This window comes from Podarcis pityusensis (genome assembly GCF_964106645.2).
Source record: "Podarcis pityusensis genome assembly, chromosome: 15".
Classification (NCBI taxonomy): Eukaryota; Metazoa; Chordata; class Lepidosauria; order Squamata; family Lacertidae; genus Podarcis; species Podarcis pityusensis.
This window is the reverse complement of record NC_138040.1, coordinates 8,751,680-8,773,775: the sequence shown is the minus strand read 5'-3', so window position 1 is coordinate 8,773,775 and position 22,096 is coordinate 8,751,680. Positions and strand designations below refer to the sequence as shown.

General features: G+C 43.9%; 2 protein-coding genes across 3 annotated transcripts in view; both read right to left on the bottom strand.

The window, feature by feature from the left end:
- Nucleotides 1–2,005: 2,005 nt before the first annotated feature.
- On the bottom strand, nucleotides 2,006–6,394 carry TMEM97 (transmembrane protein 97). Its single transcript, XM_080984180.1, has 3 exons — nucleotides 6,009–6,394; nucleotides 3,810–3,954; nucleotides 2,006–2,349 (listed from the first exon to the last, which is right to left on the bottom strand). Exons 1-3 carry the CDS (start codon nucleotides 6,132–6,134, stop codon nucleotides 2,099–2,101), a joined length of 522 nt encoding a protein of 173 aa, XP_080840306.1. The 5' UTR covers nucleotides 6,135–6,394; the 3' UTR covers nucleotides 2,006–2,098.
- Nucleotides 6,395–9,243: 2,849 nt separating this feature from the next.
- The window catches only part of NLK (nemo like kinase), a 94,769-nt gene continuing 81,916 nt past the window's right edge, over nucleotides 9,244–22,096 (bottom strand). Inside the window, exons 8-11 of one of the 2 annotated variants that reach the window (XM_080983049.1) lie at nucleotides 18,221–18,307; nucleotides 15,294–15,492; nucleotides 12,316–12,415; nucleotides 9,244–11,235 (exon numbers count right to left, since the gene is read on the bottom strand). In XM_080983049.1, the coding sequence (XP_080839175.1) occupies nucleotides 12,318–12,415; nucleotides 15,294–15,492; nucleotides 18,221–18,307 (384 nt within the window). In that variant the 3' untranslated portion in view covers nucleotides 9,244–11,235; nucleotides 12,316–12,317. The remainder of the gene's footprint in view (nucleotides 11,236–12,315; nucleotides 12,416–15,293; nucleotides 15,493–18,220; nucleotides 18,308–22,096) is intronic. The other variant, XM_080983048.1, reaches the window with a different exon arrangement.

Sequence of the window (22,096 nt, the reverse complement as noted above, 5' to 3'; positions counted from 1 at the left end):
ATGTAAAATTAGCCTGGCATGGAAAAAGCAGGCATTGCTCGTGGTCCTTGTGACGCAACACTTGAATCTTGTGCAATCTGTCGCACGACTGTCCAGTTCTGGACACTGCACTCTGAGGAGGAGATTGACTAGGTGGAAGGTGTGCAGGTGTGATCTGATCCTGGCTCCATATGCAGAGGAGGGCGACCAAGATGATCAAGGGTCTGGAAACCGAGCCTTATGAGGCAAAGTTGAGGGAGTTGGTTGGTTGTGTTTCGCCTGAAGGCTTGAAAAGTGATATTTGAATATGGCCGCCATATCTACTGCTTCGGAAGGCAGAACCCCAACCAATGGGTTCAAATGACAAGGAAGAAAGACCACAATAAACATCAGAGGAACTTTATGAGGGCAAGAGCTGTTTGACAATGGAAAGGACTACCTCAGATGGTGGTGGACTCCCCTTCGTTGAGGGGTCTTTAAGCAGAGGTTGACCATCTGCCAGGGATTCTGCAGCCATGGTTCCTGTAGTGCAGAGGGATTGGCCCTTGTGGCACCTTCCAAAACTACAATTCTCCGATTCCATCCTCCCATAATGTACTCACGTTTTCCTCTTGTGGAACATCATTTTGCCAGTAAAGGTAAAGGGACCCCTGACCATTAGGTCCAGTTGTGGCCAACTCTGGGATTGCGGCGCTCATCTCGCTTTACTGGCCGAGGGAGCCGGCGTACAGCTTCCAGGTCATGTGGCCAGCATGACTAAGCTGCTTCTGGCAAACCAGAGCAGCGCACGGAAACACCATTTACCTTCCTGCCGGAGTGGTACCTATTTATCTACTTGCACTTTGATGTGCTTTCGAACTGCTAGGTTGGCAGGAGCAGGGACTGAGCAACGGGAGCTCACCCTGTTGCGGGGATTCGAACCGCCGATCTTCTGATTGGCAAATCCTAGGCTCTGTGGTTTAACCCACAGCGCCACCCACGTCCTTACCATTTTGCCAGTGCAAGAAGTATCGTACCAAGTGACTTTGATACAACACCTTGTCTACAACAGGGATGTCCAACCTGTAGATCGCAATCTACCGGGAGGTCCTTCGCTGATCCTGGTAGATCACGGGATCCTTATCATGTACAATAAGTTAAGGGGAGGACTAAAAAACACTACAATCCTCCCCCCAAAAGCTCAACAACTCTGGGCAATCCACCCACTCTATGCACACTCCTTCTCCCTCCAATGACAATGGGTAGATCACTGCCCGTTTTTTAATACTGGGAGTAGATCAGTGTCTCTTGGGAGTTGGAAATGTCTGGTCTACAGTAGTGGTTTGCAGAGCAACAGTTCATTCGACAAAGCTGCTCTTAATCCCTCACCCTGGGGGAAAGGAGAAGCACACGACCCCTTTACTCTGGAATATCCTGGGATAAGAATGAACCAAGAGGGTAATAGATTAGCATCGGTGCTCTTTCGACACAAACCCAGAGGCGAAACAACCTCTTTTACCAGATCAGCAGGTTGTTTCGAGGGCAGGACGTCGGTTTGGAAATGGCCAAATTCCACTTCCTCCTCGGTAAATAACAAGGGGCTTCAGTTATGTCAGGGATGGAGAACCTGGGGGCCAAAGAGAATGAGAATAATAGAACTACCCAGCTGGAAGGGACCACAAGGGTCATCTAGTTAGTGGAAACCCCTGCAATGCAGGAATCATTCTGCCCAACATGGGGCTCGAACCCATAACCTTGAGATTGAGTCACATGCTCTCCATCTGGCCCTGGGACTCTTCCCCAGAAAACATCCTTCACTGGCCCTGCTGCACACCCTCCTCGAGTGTTGCTGCCTGACTGAACTATGTCCTTCACTCTGAAAAGGCTTCTTGCCTGTCTGGATGGATAGGGTTTTGGGTTTTTTTGTGACTGCACACTGGCATGTGGCCCTCAGAAGCTTGCCCAGAAGAAAATGTGGCCCTCGTTCCGCAAGTCCCCCTCCCTTTGAGCTATACATCCATCCACCTCACGGACACCAACACAATAATAATAAAAAAAACCATTTTATTGGCCCAGTTTGCAAGCTTCTGAATCCAAGGGCTGACTCCTTCCCCCTCTTTTAGGAAGAATCTTCGCCAGCTTATTTCTTTTTCCTTTTATCCACCTGGTTATACAGGGGGCTGAAGAGCATCGTGAGAAGAATGAGGCAGGGAATCAGGAAGTAGGGGCTGTAAATGGCGCAGAGAGTCAAGCGTTCCTGCAGCATCTGGGGCGCAGGGTGCTTGGACCGCGAGAAATCGTTGAACAGGACGTGGCTGAAGATGGGGAGCAGCGTGGTCATGACGTGCGTCGCGTAAATGATGGCTGGGATTCGGATCCATTTGCAGTTGCCTGGATTTTTTTAAGAGCAGAATTTAAATATTCTTCAGATCACATCGCACATGCATACACACGCGTATCCTGCTCGACAACTCTCCCTATATTATTATTATTATTATTATTAAAATTTGTATACTGCCCTATGCCCATCGGTTTCAGGGCAGTTCACAACACAAAGTTACAAAATAAAATTACAAAATACATAATAAAAATAATTAAAACAATTAACAATACTAATGTATTCAAACTAATAAAAAAATGGACACTGCCCAACAAGCCCCTAACCAAGCCCCCAACCCACAAGTACCCAAATAAACATATAACATTTAAAAACAATTTAAGACAGCCCCGCCCTCCTTTGCATCTCACCCAAGCCCCCATCCCCTCACAGCTCCTTCCAGCAGTGCCCCCACAGCCTTACGGTTCTTCTGTGTCCCTCCACCCCTGCTTTATTCAAACTTCTGCTGTTGTTTGAAACCACCAGTATAAACCCCGCCTTCTCTTCTGCTCCCTGCCTCTACCGCAGCTGCATGCAATCCAAAATTGCGATGCGGTGCAACAAGTCCTCCCACGGGGGCTGCATGATGACAGCCTTCAATTATTATGTCTAGATGAAGATTTATTTGGTGTTACTGCGATCTACTCCCACTAAAAAAACAACTGGCAGTGGTCTACCCATTCTATTGACCAAAGTTGTTGAGCTTTTTTGGGGGGGGGGGGATCAATCAAGGTCACACGGTCTACCAGGGATGCCCCGCAATCAACCAGTAGATCACGATCTACCTGTTGGACATCCCTGGCATATATATACAGTCATACCTCGGGTTACAGCCGCTTCAGGTTGCATTTTTTCAGGTTACGCACCCGCCGAAACCCGGAAGTACCGGAACGGGTTACTTCCGGGTTTTGGCGGTCACGGATGCGCAGAATCGCTAAATCGCGCTTTGCGAATGCGCAGAATCACAACCCGGCTGTGCGCAGATGCACCACTGCGGGTTGCGAATGAGCATCCCGCACAGATCATGTTCACAACCCGAGCATCCACTGTATATAAAATTATCTGTTAAAATGCAGATCAAAACACTATTTGGGTAACATTAGCAAAAGCTGCTGAGCTATTGGCCATAATGTTCATGAGAACCTTAGAAAGAGCCCTGTTGAGATCAGGCCCATCAAGTCACAGAAGCATAGAATCGTAGAGTAGGAAGGGACCCCTATGGTCATCTAGTCCAACCCCCTGCAATGCAGGAATCTCAACTACGGCATCCACGACAGATGGCCTTTCAAGCTCTGCTTAAAAACCTCCAGTGAAGGAGAGTCCACAGCTTCCTGAGGGAGACCGTTCCCCTGTTCTAATGCCCCCTGCCAGAAACCTTGACGAGCCCAGACAATACTGGGCTAGATGGACCAAGCTTCCTACATTCCTAATCACAAGTGCTCCCCCTGAACCCCACCCCAGTTGGCACACCAACCTTTCCAGAAGGCATAGGCTGCAATAGGGAAGAAAGGCAACTGCAGGAAGGCTTCGCAGACTATGAAGGCCCTGAACCAGGCGGGGGGGTCCTGCATCATGGGGTCCTTAAATGAAACCGTGTACCAGCTTGTCAATTCTTTCAGCTTAGGGAGAGAGAGGGGAGGGGGGGAAAGGGAATGTTAGCTGCAGCTAAACATAAAAATCTCCCGTCTCTTATTTTGACCACTGTTAATATGCCCTCAGTACAAATGGCTCTTCAAAGATAAATATAAGCAAAAAGAATAGGAGGGAACAGTCACATAACCACAGGTCACAGCAATCTAGCAAGCCACGGTTTATTAGACCCTCCCCTCTTTTCTTGCCTACTGCTTGTTAAACCACAGTTTCCTGTTACATTTGAACTTAATATTAATATTGGATTGCAAAAGAGGATATGGAACCAGGATCAGATCAGCCACCTGCCCAATCTGCAGTAGGGAGATATTACCCACATTACTGGAGACTGGGAAACCGTGGTTTCTTCTGGGACTACAAATCAATGACATATCACAAGGAATTATATTGTAACCTGGGGGGCAACTTTTGGCCCTGCGACGAGATCCTTCTGCAATATGCATTTAAGGAAGCATCATTCCACTCTGAACAGGGAGGGCTTCCCAAAAGAACCATGGGAGTTGCAGTTCGTTTAGGGTGCTGAGAGTTGTTAGGAGACCCCCTGATTCTCCCCACAGAGCTACAATTCTTAGAGAGTGGTTTGTCAAAGCTCTCTTCTCATGAAACTAGGAATTGTACCTCGGTGTGCGGGAATAAGGGGTCTCCCTAACAGCACCCTTAACAAACTACAACTCCCAGGATTCTTTGGGGGAAGGCACCGCTTTTCAAAGCGGCATGATACTGCTTTAAATGTATACTGCATATGGAGCCAACGTGTGTGCTTTTCGTTTTTTGCAGAAGAACGCCCTCAATAATAATCTTAACAGCAAGATATTAACGGCATAATCTCAAGGATCTTTCAGCAAGCACTGCAGTCAAGAATTCAGGCACATTGACCCGAGGGCAAAAAGCTACAGGCGCAGAGCAAACACTTGGTTTTATAGGCCCTGTATTATAGAATCGCAGAGAGGGAAGGGACACTGAGGATCATTTAGCAACACTGGAATATGCAGCGGTCCCATATAGGGATCAAACCTGCAACCTTGCAGCCCTGTTCAGGGAAGTTTTTAATGTGTGACATTTTAATGTATTTTTAATCTTTGTTGGAAGCCGCCCAGAGTGGCTGGAGAAACCCAGCCAGATGGGCGGGGTACAAATAATAAATTATTATTATTATTATTAGCCCCACGCTCTAACCAACTGAGCTATCCAGGCTGGAAGGAGAAAAGCCTTCTGCATGCTGACCGCATGCTCTGCGATTGAGGTACAGCTCTTGCCCCTTTGGACTGTGTTGCAAGACGGAAGCTGCCGTCTTAAAAGGCACCTTGGAAAGAAAAACTACAACTAATCCAGAATGCGGCAGCTAGACTGGTGACTGGGAGCAGCCGCCGAAACCACATAACACCAGTCTTGAAAGACCTACACTGGCTCCCAGTATGTTTCCGAGCACAATTCAAAGTGTTGGTGCTGACCTTTAAAGCCCTAAACGACCTCAGTCCAGTATACCTGAAGGAGCGTCTCCACCCCCATAATTCTGCCTGGACAGTGAGGTCCAGTGCCAAGGGCCTTCTGGCGATTCCCTCGCTGCGAGAAGCCAAGTTACAGGGAACCAGGCAGAGGGCCTTCTTGGTAGTGGCACCCGCCCTGTGAAACGCCCTCCCACCAGATGTCAGAGAGAAAAATAACTACCAAATTTTTAGAAGACATCTAAAGGCAGCCCTGTTTAGGGAAGCTTTTAATGTTTGATAGGTTACTGTATTTTAGTGTTTTGTTGGAAGCCGCCCAGAGTGGCTGGGGAAACCCAGCCAGATGGGCGGGGTATAAATAATAAATAATTTATTATTATTATTATTATTATTATTATTATTATTATTATTATTAAAAACAGCACAGCAGACAAGGGCGATCCTTCGCTTTTTCTACCTAGAAGCAAACCTCACCCCACTCGCCGCCTTGCAGGAATAGTAATAAAAGCTCCATTCCCCAAGTTTGAGAAAGTACGGAAGGGATTGCAGCTTGAGCCACCCGTCCTCGGTTGACTTACGCTGCGGGGGTAAAATCCTGCCCCGGGGAGCGATTGCAAATCGACCAGCAGCGTGATGGGGATGTGAGTGAGGAAATAGAAGGCGAAGATCCATTCCAGGAGGCGCGTCGCTGCCCCAGCCGCCATCGCGTCTTTCTCGGTGCAAATCAATGAGCTTCCCTGCAGCAGCGACTTCTCATCCGAGATCGGCCCACTTTTCTTCCTCCTCCATTGGTTTCTCCAAGAGCGGGAGGGGTGTTTCCAGCCCCACTTTGCGCCCGCCCATTTTTAAAAGGGCTGCGGAATGCAAAGGGGCCGGGCCGCTTCTTGCAAAAGGAGACGGAGCTCAGAGCAACTGCCAAGGAAAAGGGCTCGGAAGGCAGCAGACCCGGCGCAGGGAGGGAAGCTGTTGCCCGTGGAATCCCCGAAAAGACGCTGTGCCTTTAAAGCGCAGTCTGTAGTTCGCCTCCCGCAGAGTTGCAATGCCTAGCAGCCCTTTACAAACTACAGTACCCAGAATTCTTTTGGGGGGAGGGAAGAAAAGTGCTTTAAAGAGATAGCGTGTCTTTTTCCTTTTCATTTTAAATGCTCTTAAAACCGTATAATATAATCTACAGATATTAAAGAGAAAATAAAAAATAAACACTCATTCATTCCTTGTTTGTTACTTATTCTGTACATCGTTTTGTAATTAAGTTTGACATGACCTCCGATCTTCTTTTAAACCCCCCCCCAAATTATAAACAAAACAAATAAACATGAATCATAACCTTATTAAAATTACACTTATTAACATTGTTAAGTGACTTCCTCGCTTCCCCTTGGTTGAATTTCCATGCACTTCCTTTTAACGGTTTTCCAAATCAAAGTTCTTATGAAATTTAACTAAAACATTAACATCCTTATATCCTTTAATTTTAAAATTAAACATATTGATTCATCACTTAACTTATATGAAATCTTAAGCCAATTAAATATCTGCAAGCTAATTCCAATTAATTTGACCTCCGATCTTCTCATTATGTTCCCGAATTAGATTCCTTAAATACACACTTATTTTCTTGGTTCGGCAGCACATATACTAAAATTGGAACAATAGAGAAGATGAGCATGGCCCCTGCCTGTTTGCAGCCTTCATTGCAGCTAAGTAAGAATAGGATATTATTTGATAATAATTCATTGCACTCCAGGAGGCACAGAACTGTTGAGCTGGGGAGGGTGAAAGAAAACTTAAAGAGCGGTGGTGTGATTAATAGCTTAATGGTGCCCTGGTTAGGCTGAAAGGCAGCAGCTGGCCAAAGGTCACCCAGGGATCTGAGCCCTGGTCTTCCAGGTCTTAGTTAAGACACTCTAACCCAGCCTTTCTCAACCTTGGGTCTCCAGATGTTGTTGGACTACAACGGCCATCATTGCTAGCCAGCTTGCCGAGTGGTCAGGGATTATGGGAGTTGTAGTTCAAGAACACGCAAGGTCGAGAAAGGCACTTCTAACCTCTATACCACAATGGCATCCCAAGGTACACGCCAGTTTTAAAAGCATCACCAGTCACCTGGGTACCATCAAAACCACTGTGATTTCCTATTAAGTTCCCATCAGTACAATGGGAAGCTGGCGTAGCATAGCAACTTGGATGAAGCTCATCTAACCTGACATTCAGACAGTACATCAATTCCTGCAATTAAGAGAGAGATTGTATTACTCTCTTGCCTGTAGTTAGGACCCAGAGCACACCGAAAAAAGGAAAACAAGAGCCCACACCATTTTCAAGATGTGTTCGATGAAGATGGGTCCATTAGGATGAACAGGGTACTGCCCCACCAACCTAAACTCAGGCAGGCTCCACCTGCCTACTTCCTAAAAACCAGCCCATGGCGTGGGCTTCTCTCACGTTTCCTCCTCCACCACCTCAGTTACCTTTGTCAAACTCAGCAGTGCGGAGGATGGGGACAAAATGAGAACTGGTTCTGACTTTACCTGCTGTTTGGGCTTCCTGCCTTCTGGGCCACCAAATCCAATGGGCAGTGGTCACTACTGGTTGGAATAGCAAAGTTATGGGACGTACTTACCATGGACAATACAACTACTCAGCCGACAGCAATAACCAACCCCAAATATACTGACAATTTATTGGAAGTGTGTGGCGGGGAAATACAACCCCCCAGATGGGTTTTTCGCCAATACAATGCAACAAATCCTAAACGACCTGTGTTTAACCTCAATTGTTCCTTTATTAACGGCACACAAACCATCCTTTGATGCATTCCTCTTCTTCCTATGTCCTGTGATTTGTATGTTTCTAGTTTTACAACCAGATGGGCAAAGTTGAAGAGTCTTGGAGCATGGATGAGATAGTGATGTTTGGGAAGAGGTTTTTGGATGTGCGAGGCAAAACGGACAAGCTCCACTGTTGACACTCCAAATCCAAAAGGTTCCAGAGGGGCACTTAAAATAAATGCCAGTTTAGAATAAATCCAGTTCCAAATAAATCATCCCTAAGAGATGAGGGTTAAAATGTTTTGATTGTTCAAATGGGGGGGGGGGGGAGAGTAAGACAAGGCAATGAAAGTGCCGTAGAATGTGCTTCAAAGTGCTGTAGGGGCAATGCACATGCCAGAGGAATTGTGTACAGGTTTTTATATGAAAAGCACATTGGAGGGCTACAGCTCAGTGGTAGAACATCTGCTTCGTATGCAGAAGCTCCTTAGTGCAATCCCCGGCGTTGCCAGGTAAGGCCAAGAGCATTCCCAGTATGAAATCCTAGACTGCCGCTGCTGCTGCCAGTCAGAGCAGACAATACTGAGGTAGATGGGCCAATGGTCTGACTCTGTGTAAGGAAGCATCCTTATCGGACGGAAGCAAGCAAGAGCAAAAGCTCCCTGACAAGCGAAACCCCTATGGTAGCCTGATGGGCAGTGAGGATGGAGAATAGTAGTAGCCTCACCCACTTTCAGCTTCTATGGCCAGATCAGCCCCGACTAACCAGGAGGCCTTTAAGAAATAAACTTTACCCCCAAGAGGAATGCAGCCTTCCACAGGAAGGAAAGTCTCTACCCCTGCCCTAGAGGTCCACATCTTATGTAAGTCTCCAGTAGCTGGCATGCAGCCTCTGAATGATCTGTTCATTGGACAACTCCATGTAGCAAACACAGCCCAAGTCCCACATCCAAGAACGTGGATTCAATATAAAGGTGAAGTCAGCAAGAGAATCCACAACCCGCCTCGGCCAGATGGAGAACAGAAGACTTAGTCACGGTGCTTCTTTTGTTTGTTTCAAATGTCACATTTAATGTTTCCACCACTGTACTTCAAAATCTACATTGTACAAAGTGACCCGCAAGTGTGCCACATTTAACAGACCAACCTCTGAGATTTTACCTTTCATACCAGTGTCTTCTTGGGCTCATATTTAAGTTAAAACACGTTTTCTCATTCATTCAAGTGAATTGAAATGCTTCAGTTGGTTGTTGTTGTTCTTGTTGTTGTTGTTTTTAATTCCTCAGGAGCCACATAAAAAACAAAGATATTTCATCATCTTTGTTCGAGAAATTCAACGTTTGTCTCTTTCACAGCAAAATAATTACTTCATTGAAGTTAAAACTTCCAAAAACATAACTTAACTAATAGTATTCAGTTCCAGCTCAGATCACTCTTCTTGAAAATACTCTGCTAAATACAGATAACTTACAATAACTTTAACAGTTAATTGTCCATGACAAACACCAAGGTTTCTCTCTCTCTCTCTCTCTCTCTCTCTCTCTCTCTCTCTCTCTCTCTCTAAATATCCCAGACCAATGTTCAAAATTTAAGACCATCCATTCATTATTTCTTTGTACAGGTGAAAAACAGTCTTCAATTTTTCTTGCCTTTTTTTAAATATAAAAGTTGGGAGGGACATTCAAGTTTCAAGTCTCCACACTGAACTTAAAAATAAAAATAAAAATCATGTGGAGGTAAACAAACCAAGTTGTATACTCCAGGAGGTAGAGGCCTTCAGTTTGTGTTCATATATATATATACACATATGCACAGAATAATTCAGTGTTTGAACAGAACACACACACAAAAAGGAGTTAGCCAAAACATAATAAAAATCATTTACTACTGTGACATTTCAAGACTTCCACAGCTTTGCCTATGGACACAAATACAATTAACGTAATTCCCTATGTGCTTTTTTTTTTTTTTTGCGTTTTTGCTTTTCTTTTTCGCTGACTGTCCAGTGCAGAATTTAAAAAAAAACAAAAACCCACAATGTTTCACAGACCTAAAATGTGCAAGCTACTTCCTCTCTTCCGCTCTCTCTCTCTCTCTCTCTCTCTTTACACAGCAATGGATAGCAAGATTCTTTGACATTATTAGCCCCGGAAATGGAATTATTTACACACATTTGCAGATGCACGCGGAAGGTGGGGTAGAAAGGGATGGTTTATGTAAGAAAAGAGCAGAAAAAACTTCTAATAAAAATAGATTAAATATATATATATTTATATATATTTATTTATACCAGAGGAAGGGGGGTTAAAAAGGAAAGGGGAAAGGAGTCTCATCTCTCCCTAGTCACAAACTCATTCTTTCTACTCGCAACATCTGATTGGAAAACAGCACACAATCACCCCCACTAGTGAGAAGGGTTCTTCTAAACTGCCAGGTGACACTTGCCCACAGAAGCTGGGCTATTGTCATCAGGTGGGTTTCATGATTGGTCACAGTTTTTAAAACTTCTGTACTCCCTAAACTTTTTATTCTCTTGTTTTAGAAAAAAATCCCTAATCTTCAGGAATGGCTCGATATCAAAAATGACTTATCCACTTGGAAAAAAGAAGAAGAAAAGCCCCATCATTTATTTATTTTTAAAGCAACTTCCCCACCAATTTGGTTCAAACCCTCTGTTTGTTCAGAGCCAAGCAAGATTACAGCTGCGCTACAATTCATACTTTAAAAACAAAACATGTGCAACTCTGGATAAAATAATTATTTTTTTTCTCCTAAAAGCACAACCCCACCCGTGACAGGAATTTTAAAAGCCTAGTTAACATTTCTAAGTCTTATTCATATATCATACAAGGATAGTGGTTGTTAATTTAAAACTTCATTAGTAAAATTACAGTACAAGCATGATTAAATGTCCAGAATTGCAAATCCCAGAATCCAGTGGAAAGCTACATTATGTCTTCAGTAGTACATCTTCCACGTTTACTCCCAGACCAGTGGAGATGGAGGCATCTCAGACGGCTGAGCGACCGTGGAACTGGAAGGCAGAAAGACACAGAAGATCAGCGTTCACCTGCAAGAGGCTACAGGAACACAGAGAAGGCCACGCCGCATGCTAGCATGGCAGTGGCACTTGCCACTTGTCTGTGGGGTCAGGCACGGGGAGGCAGCAGAGCCTTGGCAGCCAGAATGCACAGACTGTGGAAGAAATATCGCCCCCTGATTCGAGAGGTGTGACTGTGGTTGCTCAGAGACAGAGAGAGAGAGATAGTAAGGCCATATGTTGCAAATACAGTATCTGCCTTTTAGGCTAAGTAGATTCCATACACTGAAAGCACATCCATCCCCACCAAGAGAGTCATCTTAACTGTACTTCGTTAAGGTTCTTCTGAATTTTAATTCGGTGAGGTGCAAATTATAATTGTCAGGATTATTCAGAAGGGAAATGAGCTTTAAATGTCTCTTTGTCTGAACGCTGTGCTCTTGCCTTACCTATTTCCCATCTTGGCTCCTGCAACCTTCCCCTCACATCTCAGTTCCCCTCACAACTCTCCTGTCAAGAGCAGGCTTCCTCAACCTCGGCCCTCCAGATGTTTTTGGCCTACAACTCCCATGATCCCTAGCTAGCAGGACCAGTGGTCAGGGATGATGGGAATTGTAGTCTCAAAACATCTGGAGGGCTGAGGTTGAGGAAGCCTGGTCAAGAGGCATTCAACCCCCTTGTTGATCAAGGCGTGTAACTTAATTCCTTCCACTGGCTTCCTATCCCCTTCTCTGCTTAACACCAACTCCTTCTCCTGGATGAGTGGCTGATTACCACTTTATGGAATACTTCTAGCACACCCAATCAAGTCAAAGAAGATTGTAGCGCCATGAAAAAACCCCAAGGGAACAACTCGCCAAGTGCTCTCTGCTCCTGTTCAGTGGGGTTTTGCACGGTGGCAGCTCTTGCTGGACAAAACCTAATCATGGTAAACACTAAAGCACTCAAATAACACGTTAGGTGCATGGCTAAAGTTGTTGCAGAGCTCTTAATTCAAATATAGGCTTCATTTTAAAAGTTGCTGCACCACTAAAAAAAAAAAAAGGTGAATGAATATCAGATGTGATTACATACAGTTACCTAATAAAGCTCTTAAAAGCAGCAGATTGCGGGTTGATGCACAGAGGCACTCTGTTTCCTTTCTGCTGTTCCAAAATGAACTGATGGATTATTTCTGAAAAACAAGAAGTGATCAGGGATGAAAGGAAGGAAACCCGACTTCACACAAGCTGATAAGAACTGCATAGTACATTAGGGTTGTACAGGGGGGAAGCATGCAAGAAAGTCGAACACCACCACTTGAGAAACACAAACATTCATCAGATCAGGATGTACTGTAGGAGCCCAAAGCTCCTCATCTCCTGTCTCAGTTTGGTTTTTCTCAAAATATTCAGGAGTTCTACTATGTTCTTTCTTTCTTTCTTTCTTTTTACTACTGAACAATCACACAAAGTATAATTAGAGTGGTCACCTGCTTAAAGGAAACTTAAGTTGATTAACACCATGAGCCATAGTCAATTAAGGAAATCTCTACAGTAATTTAAAAAAAATCTCTTTGCGGACTTCCAGGGTGGCGCCATCGGCAATGGCGGACTCCCTCTGAATTGGAGGGACTAGCTCCGCGCGAAACGGGTCTTCTCCGCTACGGCGAAGCGGGGACCCTTTTAAAAATCACAGGCGGATGAAGCCTGTGACCATGGGACTCGGCGGGCACCCTTAGCGCCCCCCCAACCCGCAAAGGAACCCACTAACGGGCTCCGAAGCGAAGAGGGGGAAGTGGCGCAGTGCTGTGAGTCAACTGCTATTTCCGTGGAGTGAAGCCGCACAGCTGTTGCCGGAGAGCGCTGCCTTTTTCCTGGGACAAATTGGCTTCTAAAATAAGCACCCGTGAGTACTTAAACTTTGAACAATTGGACTTTAAATAAGGACTTGCGAGCAGAAAGGAATTGGACTTAAAATTTTTATTTCAATTTGGTACTGAAACGGGAAGGTCTAAACAGGAAGTCAGCCTTCCGTTTCTTTGTAGACAGAATAAAGCAAAGACAACGTAAACTAGAGCTCAGAAAATCGCCTCTAAAGGATTGGCTTTCATCATTTAAAATTGTTGAATCCCCCTTCGGCAGCAGGAGAAGAAGGGGGATCTTTTCTGGACTGTTTAAACCTGCAGAAGTGAGTTTAAAGTAAAGTAACTTTCCACCGTCCTGATCCTGGAGCGGGGCGTCAGGACTGACGTTTGAAGCTCATCGACCAGAAATAAGCGCTTTTGACAGATAGCTAAAAGAAGAGGAACATAGTGATTCCATTGTTTCCTTTCGCACCCTAAAGGAACAAATATTGACAAAATAACTGAAAAAAGGAAACTCTGTTGCTAGACTTGTCTTTAAAAGAAAGATTAAACAGAAGTTTTCCCCCTAGAGGGAGACTGTGAAACTGTAACCAACTCCTGGGAGCCGGCATCTGTTACAGATTACAATCGTGGGAATAGACATCTGACCTTCAGGACAATGTATTCAGAGGCTCTGTTGTGTGCTTTCTATAAAACAAATGCCCTACTGGAACAGTTACATGAGAAGACAAATTTGATGGCTGACTCGATTAGAAATTTTGAACAGGCAGTGGGAAAATATGTGGAGCCCACCCAGGAATTAAATCAGGAGTGTGTCTTGACAGAACAGGCCCTACAGGAATATGAGCTTTCAGATTTGATAAATGAACTTGGAAAAAACCAGATTTGGAAAGAAAAAGTTTGGTTTGGTTTGGAAATGGGGGGTTGGATAGACCCTCCAATGAAATTGGACTTTTCAAGTCTGGCAATGGGCCGTGAGATGTTTGGGATTGTGGGGGCTCTTAATTTTGGAGGGATTCTGAAACATGTTTTTAAATACCACATGGAATTTAGTGTCGATTATGGAAAAGGGGCTGATCTGTCGAGAAGGGTAAAAAATACTGTTAAGTTGGAGTTCCCACGAGTGAAAGGAGCAGGAGACAAAGGAAAATACAGCTATAAATATGAAGAAGAGCTGCGGAAGGGACATGGAAGGGACTTAAGGGCCTCGGATATAAGATTACCAGGTTAATGCGCCAGATTGATGGGATAATAAGGACTGACAAAACCCGGGACCAGGAGGAAGGGACGCTGGATGAAGATTGGATTTGTTTTTATTTCTTTTTTTCACTACTAGGACTGTTTTATAAAATTGATGAATGTTAGAAAAATGTTGGAATGAAATTACTTGGCTTTAGTAAAAATGTTTAAAGAATTATGCAAGAATATCATGGTTATGGGAAGCTGGTAAAAATAAGATTTAAGTTTTAAGTCTCAAGGTTCTTTTTATAGTAAGATAAGATTAAAATAGTTTAAGGTAATGTAATGACAGAATATTATGAAATATGGAAAATGAATGTTAGAATGATGTTGGATAGAAATTAAATGGTTTTTAGCTGAAATGTTATAAGGGAATATGAAAAATGGATTACTAACAGGTAAAAATTTAATGTTACAATACTTTAAGATTAAAGATTAGGATAATCAAAGAGGGGAAGGATTTGCTGAACCAACAAACTGAACTGGAATACAAAAAAGGGAGGCGTGAGGAGGTCCAGGAAACAAGCTAATGAAAAATAAATAATGGAAAGATTGACTTGTTTTTAACTATTTTTATTTTGTATTTTTCTTTTGTAATATTTTGAAAACCTTAATAAATATCTTATAAAAAAAATAAAAAAACCTCTTTGCTCTGAACATGCCTAGGAAAAACAGCAGCAACATCTTGTGGGGCAGAAATCTGCAAAATGCTGAAACATTCCCATTTTGCATGTATTTCAGAACTCACAGATTAAAGAGGGGCACTTCTCATACATATGCTGTAGTAAAGGATGCTCTCCACATTATGCTCTCCAGGCACAATGTGCACACATATTATGTATGCTCTGCTTTATACACAAATATTATACATACCTAGCTCTGTATGCAGCTTTATCAATCTGACATAACAACAAAGCAGTCAACAATAACCAAGAGGAATGAGACATTCCTAACCTAAAATACTGACCTTTAACCTGCCGAACAGAACTGAGGTTCTTTTCAAAAGTATCATCAAATTTGGGATTCGTGATGGGTTCAAAATCACTGGTGTAAACTCTTCCAGTAGAGGTGGAAAAACAACATTTACACATACAGGTATGATATCGCAAACGCCCTTCGTCAAGATATGGATGAGCTAAGGCATCCTTAGCGGATATTCTTTTGGACTGGAATATGAGGGGAGGGAGAGAAAAACACAATTAATTATTTTAAAGGGGGATTTTTATTTGCTCACACGTATTCACAACATGCAAATATAAAACTAATCATTTTTTCTAACCTCTGTGTACTACTACAAAAACCACTAGGAGGCAGTGTTTGCTTGAAATAGCCAGCGCTGCGAATAATTGAACTTTTCCCCACATGGCAACAGGTGGCTCATAAGTTAAACCATACACTCTTCCTCACCCCACCCCACCCCACCCCACCAGAAATGCCTTCTGGAACAGTAGTTCTGATACTATTAAATTACTTTGTTGCAAACAGCCTCCAAGACTAAATTGACTCGCTGGACACAAAGGGCATCTTATTAAGAGCGTTTATAGATAGGTTGGATTAATATGTAAAACATATTAGGTGGGGAGAGAAAGAGAGAGAGAGAGAGAGATGGGGAGACATAGACATCCGTTTTATAGAGAAAAAAGGCATTTTCTGGGAGTCTGTGAGGTTCCACCCGAAAGCCTTAAACTCATCGGGCCTGTTTACTCTCCTTACCTCTTGGAAACTTTGAAAGTTCATGCCTTGCCAGAGGTGTGAGCCATTGGGGCACTGAGTGCAAGAGCTAAAGCACTCTTGTCCTGTGGCTTTTTGCCTACAGCCCCAGAGAGGAGAGGACCCCCCCCCCCAAAGGGCACTCCTCCAAAGGGAGTGTGGAAAGGGGTTGCCTTTAATATCCCATATGGGAAAAGGCATCCTAGGCAATCTGGATCTTCTGTGGAACCTGTTGTCCCACCCCTCAGAAAACAACACAGAAACACTTCTCTGAGGCTGAAAAAGAAGTCGAGACTAAAAGCTACAAAATATCTTGCTGCCTGGGACTGCGGTGCTACAGCTGCTGCTCTGGGCAAAGAAGCCCCTTCCCAAAGAGAGTATGCCAGCTAGCAGGGGGTTGTTGCTCAGCAGCCATTTCTGATGCAGTGGTACCTCGGGTTACAGACGCCTCAGGTTACAGACTCTGCTAATCCAAAAATAGTACCTCGGCTTAAGAACTTTGCTTCAGGATGAGAACAGAAATCATGGTGCGGTGGTGGAGGGAGGCCCAATTAGCTAAAGTGGTACCTCAGGTTAAGAACAGTTTCAGGTTAAGAACGGACCTCCAGAACGAAGTTCTTAACCTGAGGTACCACTGTATTGTGATTGTAAGTTTGTATTGAACTGCATCAACTGTTTTGATGAATATGGTTGTTGTTGTTTTGCCTTATATGCTATTGTCTTTTTGGTACGATTATAGCAATTTTAAGAATTGCTACTTTTTAATGCTATTATGTTCATATTGTGAGCTACTTTGTGCTGAATGTTGTTGTTGCAAAACCATTGTAAAAGTATTAAAAGCAAAGCAAAGCAAGCCTCCGATGAGTTTGGTATGCCTTCTTGCCCCAGAGCTTCCCATACTGCTTGGTTTTGAGGGAGTGTGGTCTGCTTCCTAAGGGCCTGTTAACTCTGGAGCATTGTAAAGCAAAACAGTGACAGAATTCCTCTTTAAGGAGCCTCTGCCATACCTCTCACCACAGGCAAAAAAACCCCCAGGCATGCCAAATATGCTCTTCCTTCCAGGAAGGTCTGAGCAAAGAGATAGGGCTTTTTGGAGGAAGGAGTAACTCATCTGCTGTCAGCATTCCACAGCCACCCTCAAGAGTCCTCTAGCCACAGGCTGCCTCTCAGTATTGCTAAAATGAGGGAAAGCCAAGGATGCTTCATGGAAAGTGAAAAGTTGAAGCCAAGAACAAAGGGCTCGAGACCAAAGAGGAAAGCACAGAGCCCTCCACACAAGTGGCAAAAGGGAAGTGGAAAAAACCACTTGCTACAGAAAGGCAAGCGCCCACATGGTGCCAATCAAGTGTTCTGCCACCAACACTTAAGCTGAAGAAGGGAGCCCAGGATGAGTCACCAAACACCTTTGCATGATAGAATCCCACTTCCCTTCCGAGGGTGGCCGGTTGTAAAGATAGAAAATCCACAGCCGGGTAGATGAGTTGAAAGGAACTCAGATGAGCTCAGGTAACAGAATAGAATGTGTTTTAAAAGCAGTGTTTGCTTGCAGAATGAAGAAGAAGAAGAAGAAGAAGAAATGGAGACCCATGAAGATTCACAAGGGGCTATGGAAATCTGCAAATTTGACATGCACCTGTGTTCCAGTATGAAGTGGGAAACTGTGTCCGCACAGCTACATTGAAATGGTTTTTCAGAGAGTGAGGACTGGGACTCATGGATGTGCTCTGTTTAAGCCCCGTGTCTCCTACTCTCCTTTCAGTGATATTGGAGCAGTTTCCCCCTTCACCTTCCCTCGAAAGGGGATACTTGTGACCAAACAGTAGTTGTCACAAACCAATGGGTACAGGGTGGGCTTTTTGCAGTTGTTTGTGTGCCTCTTTCAAGATGGCTGGGCTCACTCCGTCACACAAGGATGTGCTGATCATGCCCTGGAGCCATCCAGGCAAACCTCCTCGGGCAAGCTTTAATCATCCAAGAAGGGCAAGGGCTGAGAGAACACATGGCTGGCCGCATCATCACAAGCACCTTGTCCACGTGACCAGGCTGCATCAGTGAATGTGGACGTGGTGTCAAGATTGCTATGGAGCCAAGCGACCTTAGCCCTATGCCCACACACAAATATATTTTTTGATTTCCACCCATTCCCCACCCTTTCAAAATGCAGAACACGAAGCACCAACTCACTGGATCAAAGACCAACATCCTACAAAGGAGATGAACGGCTTCATGTGTAGCTTGGCTGGATAATGTATACAGGACAGGAAGGGATGGCTGTGAAAAGAAAGAGAAAACAGGCTGAGCCTCATCTGATACATGCAATTCACCCTTAACATAAAAATCCAATGCAATTGTGCTACTTGTGTGAAGTCCAAATCTGAGCACAGGGGGACAGAATGGGACAATGTGCTAAGCTTCTGTCCCCAATCACTCTCCAAAATGTGGAGGGGAGAGGTCTGCAGCAGAAAAGATCCATGTAGGGTTCTCAAGCAACTCAGATCCCTAATCATGCGGGAAACTTTGCACAGGTAGTAGAGGCTCCCTGCTCAGACCTTGCCCTTTCACAAGGGACAGCAAGGCGGGAGGAGAGCTTAGCATGCCAATTTTGTCTCTCTGTGCTCACAGGAAAGTTTCACATATGAACAGAACACCTACAGACACCTAGAGCAGGGGTGGCTAACTTGCAGCCATCCAGATATACTACAACTCCCATCATCCATGGATATGCTGTCTGATGGGAGCTAGACTCCAATAACATCTGGAGGGCCACAGTTTCCACATCCCTCTGCTAGAATCCACGCAGGTATATAAGAAGAGCTCTGTGGGATAAAAGCAAGTGTTTCATTTCAAAAACTCATCAGGCCAATCCCACCTTTATTTTCTCATAGCAATATGCATTTGCTTTTTTGCAGAGCTGCCAGAAGACTCGATTTTAACTTTCTTAAATGAAGGCAGGCAGGGAAAGAAATACAGGAGACAACCCTGCTAAAACTGAAAAAAGGAAAGGAAAAGAGCTCAGAAAAGCTCATCTTGTATCTTTTAAAGTTATTGTTAAAATAGGCCTATTATCTGGAGCAGAATGTGGGTTCAAAACCCCTCAGTATTTTGTTTCATTCAATGAAGCAAGTTTCTAGGTTTTCTAGGTTATGGAAATGTGTGCATAAAAGGAGATAAAGAGGACAGCATTTCTAAGATTTAATCACTGCAGTTCTCTTAGAATTGTGAGGGTAAACTGGAATTAACACAAAAGTGAGAAATTGAGGTTGGCTGTTGAACAAAACTGAAATCATTATAACAAAAATGACCCTATTTCTATAACGAGTTAGATGGACAGGAGAAGCCAGTCAGGTGTTTTTGTTTTTTGTTGAGAGGCAGCCCTGCTAGCTAAAAATCCAAGGTCAGTTGATTCCTGCATTCCAGAAATCTGTCAGGTCTGGAGCATCTCCTCCTCCCATTTTTGTTCAGTAAGGATTCCTGAAGCTTAGAATCTATGTAAGTATTCATATATATCCTCATTTTGGTCATTGATATTGTGCAGTAATGCTGTACATAATTGGTAAATTCTATATATTTAAAGGTATGTAAACTCATCAACTTGATGAGTGAACTTTTTACAGTCTCTTTCTCCCCCACCCTCAGACACGCATCTTCAGTGGGAAGATAACCTGAGCCAAACCTACAGGGGTGTTAAAAGGTCATTGAAATAATGTTCTAAGGGCTTCACGCAAGTTATCTATCTACTACCTACCCACCCACCCACCTACCTACCTACCTGCTAAGTATTATTATTGTTCATTTGGAGGACATTCCTCCAACCATTCACAGTACTACTCTTCATTGTCAGCATAGTCTCTCCATGCATGCATATGCGCACTCAAGCGTACACACACATAGCATCCAATGAACACAAACATTCTTACTTAGAATCTCCCTAAGAAACATAAGAACAAGGAATATGCTATGTGGTATTTTTAGACCACAAAACCCAGGTTTTCATTTATTTTAATTTTAAGCTTACTATCTTAGTCACTCATAAGTTTCTTCAGAATGGGTTTTGGTTACTTTCCCCCCCTTTTTACATACCCATGCTTGAGCTCAGGAAATGAAGTACTGTACAGTGGTGCCTTGGTTCTCGAACTTAATCCATTGTGGGAGTCCATTTGACTCCCGAAACCGTTCGAAAACCAAGGCACGGCTTCCGATTGGCTGCAGGAGCTTCCTGCACTGAAACAGAAGCTGCGTCGGATGTTAGGCTTCCGAAAAACGTTCGCAAACTGGAACAGTTACTTCCGGGTTTGCGGCATTCGGGAGCCAGGCCATTTGAGAGCCAAGGTACCACTGTACCTCTCCAAAGCTACTGTTGCTATTCTCAGAACCATGTTTTGGGTGAAAACGTGCATTATGGGTCAAGTTACTTCTGCTTCTTTCTTAATGTATATTAAATTCCGTTCACAGAACAAGCAAGTAATGCTGCCCTCTTTTTGTATAAAGACACTAGTATTTATTACATTGACAAACTGATTTTCAACCAAGATGGACACACATCAACGTATTAGTTAAAGCCCATCACAAATTAAGGTACAACATAACCCCATGGTTTGAGGGAGAGGTATATGAAGGGAGGAAGGCAGTGGCTGGCCTTCTAGACAACCATTAGTTGTGGTCACCAACACACACACACCCCACCATCCTCTGGCAGACAATGGGCTTGGGAGAGAGGCATGGTGTGATATCACAAGTGTAAAAGGAACAGCAGGCGCCTCTTTTCCAAGCAGTGTAAAGACTCCTGCTACTTACTACCTTCTCTTCAACTTTGCCAATATTTTGGGAACAGGGATCTGCAGAAAGCCACACAACCTGTTTGCTGGGGGGCCAGAGCCATTTGCTCCTAGCAAAATTATTTGTGGAGACTTGTATGCATATGGCGGAAAGAGAATGTAGCCCCCAGGGCAGAGTTTGCAGCTCCCTGTTCTAGCTTCATGTTTGGTTCTTGCATTTTGATCTGCTCTTGCCAAAGCCACTTGGCTACTTTATTCCTTCTGCTGAACCTTCAAACCCTCACACACACACACCCAAGTCATTATTTCAATGACCTCCCTAGAAACAGAAGACTCTTCTGCATAATGAAAGTTGTTTCACTAAATACTGCCAACATCTATTAGGGCCATATGAACTACAGGAGATCAGGGACTACCCGTTGGAGATTATGGTTCGGAAGCATTTTGGACATTGGCCCTCCGTTCTCACCCTTACTTTCCAGTGGCTCATCCTAATAGTATCTACTGTCCAACAAAAAGACTAGTAGAAGCTATGCTCTTCTGAGTCACTATGCATTGGATCAAGGATGCTGAGACATTTCAGCCTGAGGGTGCCTGATCTTAAAATTAGAATGAGAGCACAAGTGGGGAGTGGGGGAAACAGCTCCAAAATTAAAAGTAATTTTCACAGACAAAAATAGCCCTGACCTCTTTATGCAAATCTAAAAGCCTTGCCATTTTCTTTTTTAAAAAGAACATTGCCTAAAATTCTGGGCTTTGAAGCTGTTTGTTCTCCAGCACTTCCTACACTATCATTTCCTTAGCATGGTGCTTTTTCTTTTTTTAAAGAAATCATCTGCTTTCCTATGCAAATATAAAACGCAAAGCTTATTACAAGAGGTCTAGAGTGTGCAGGTGCTGGGAAAAAACCATTAGGAGCAAAGAAAGGCAGGGGGGAGGAGATTATATAAGAGTTTTCCTATTAATGGAAGATGATTAATTGTTATTGGTATGTGGGAGGAATATGCTGTATGCCAACCAAGGACTAAAACATACTCTGCCTGAAATATGATGAAGCAATCAAGCCTTTGCCTTATCTATTTATGGGAGAACATTAATAGAAAAGGTTAGGTGCTACAATAGCTTTACAGAAGCTGACAAACTGTATTAAATGTTTCATGAAAGCTGTAGGGGAAGCTCCTTGGGCAAGACATCTTACACCTGCCACAGTTTATCCCCACCCCAAGCCAAAAAAGGCAAAAAAAGCCAAGTGAGAATGAATGCTCTGCAGGGATGCAGAGGATGA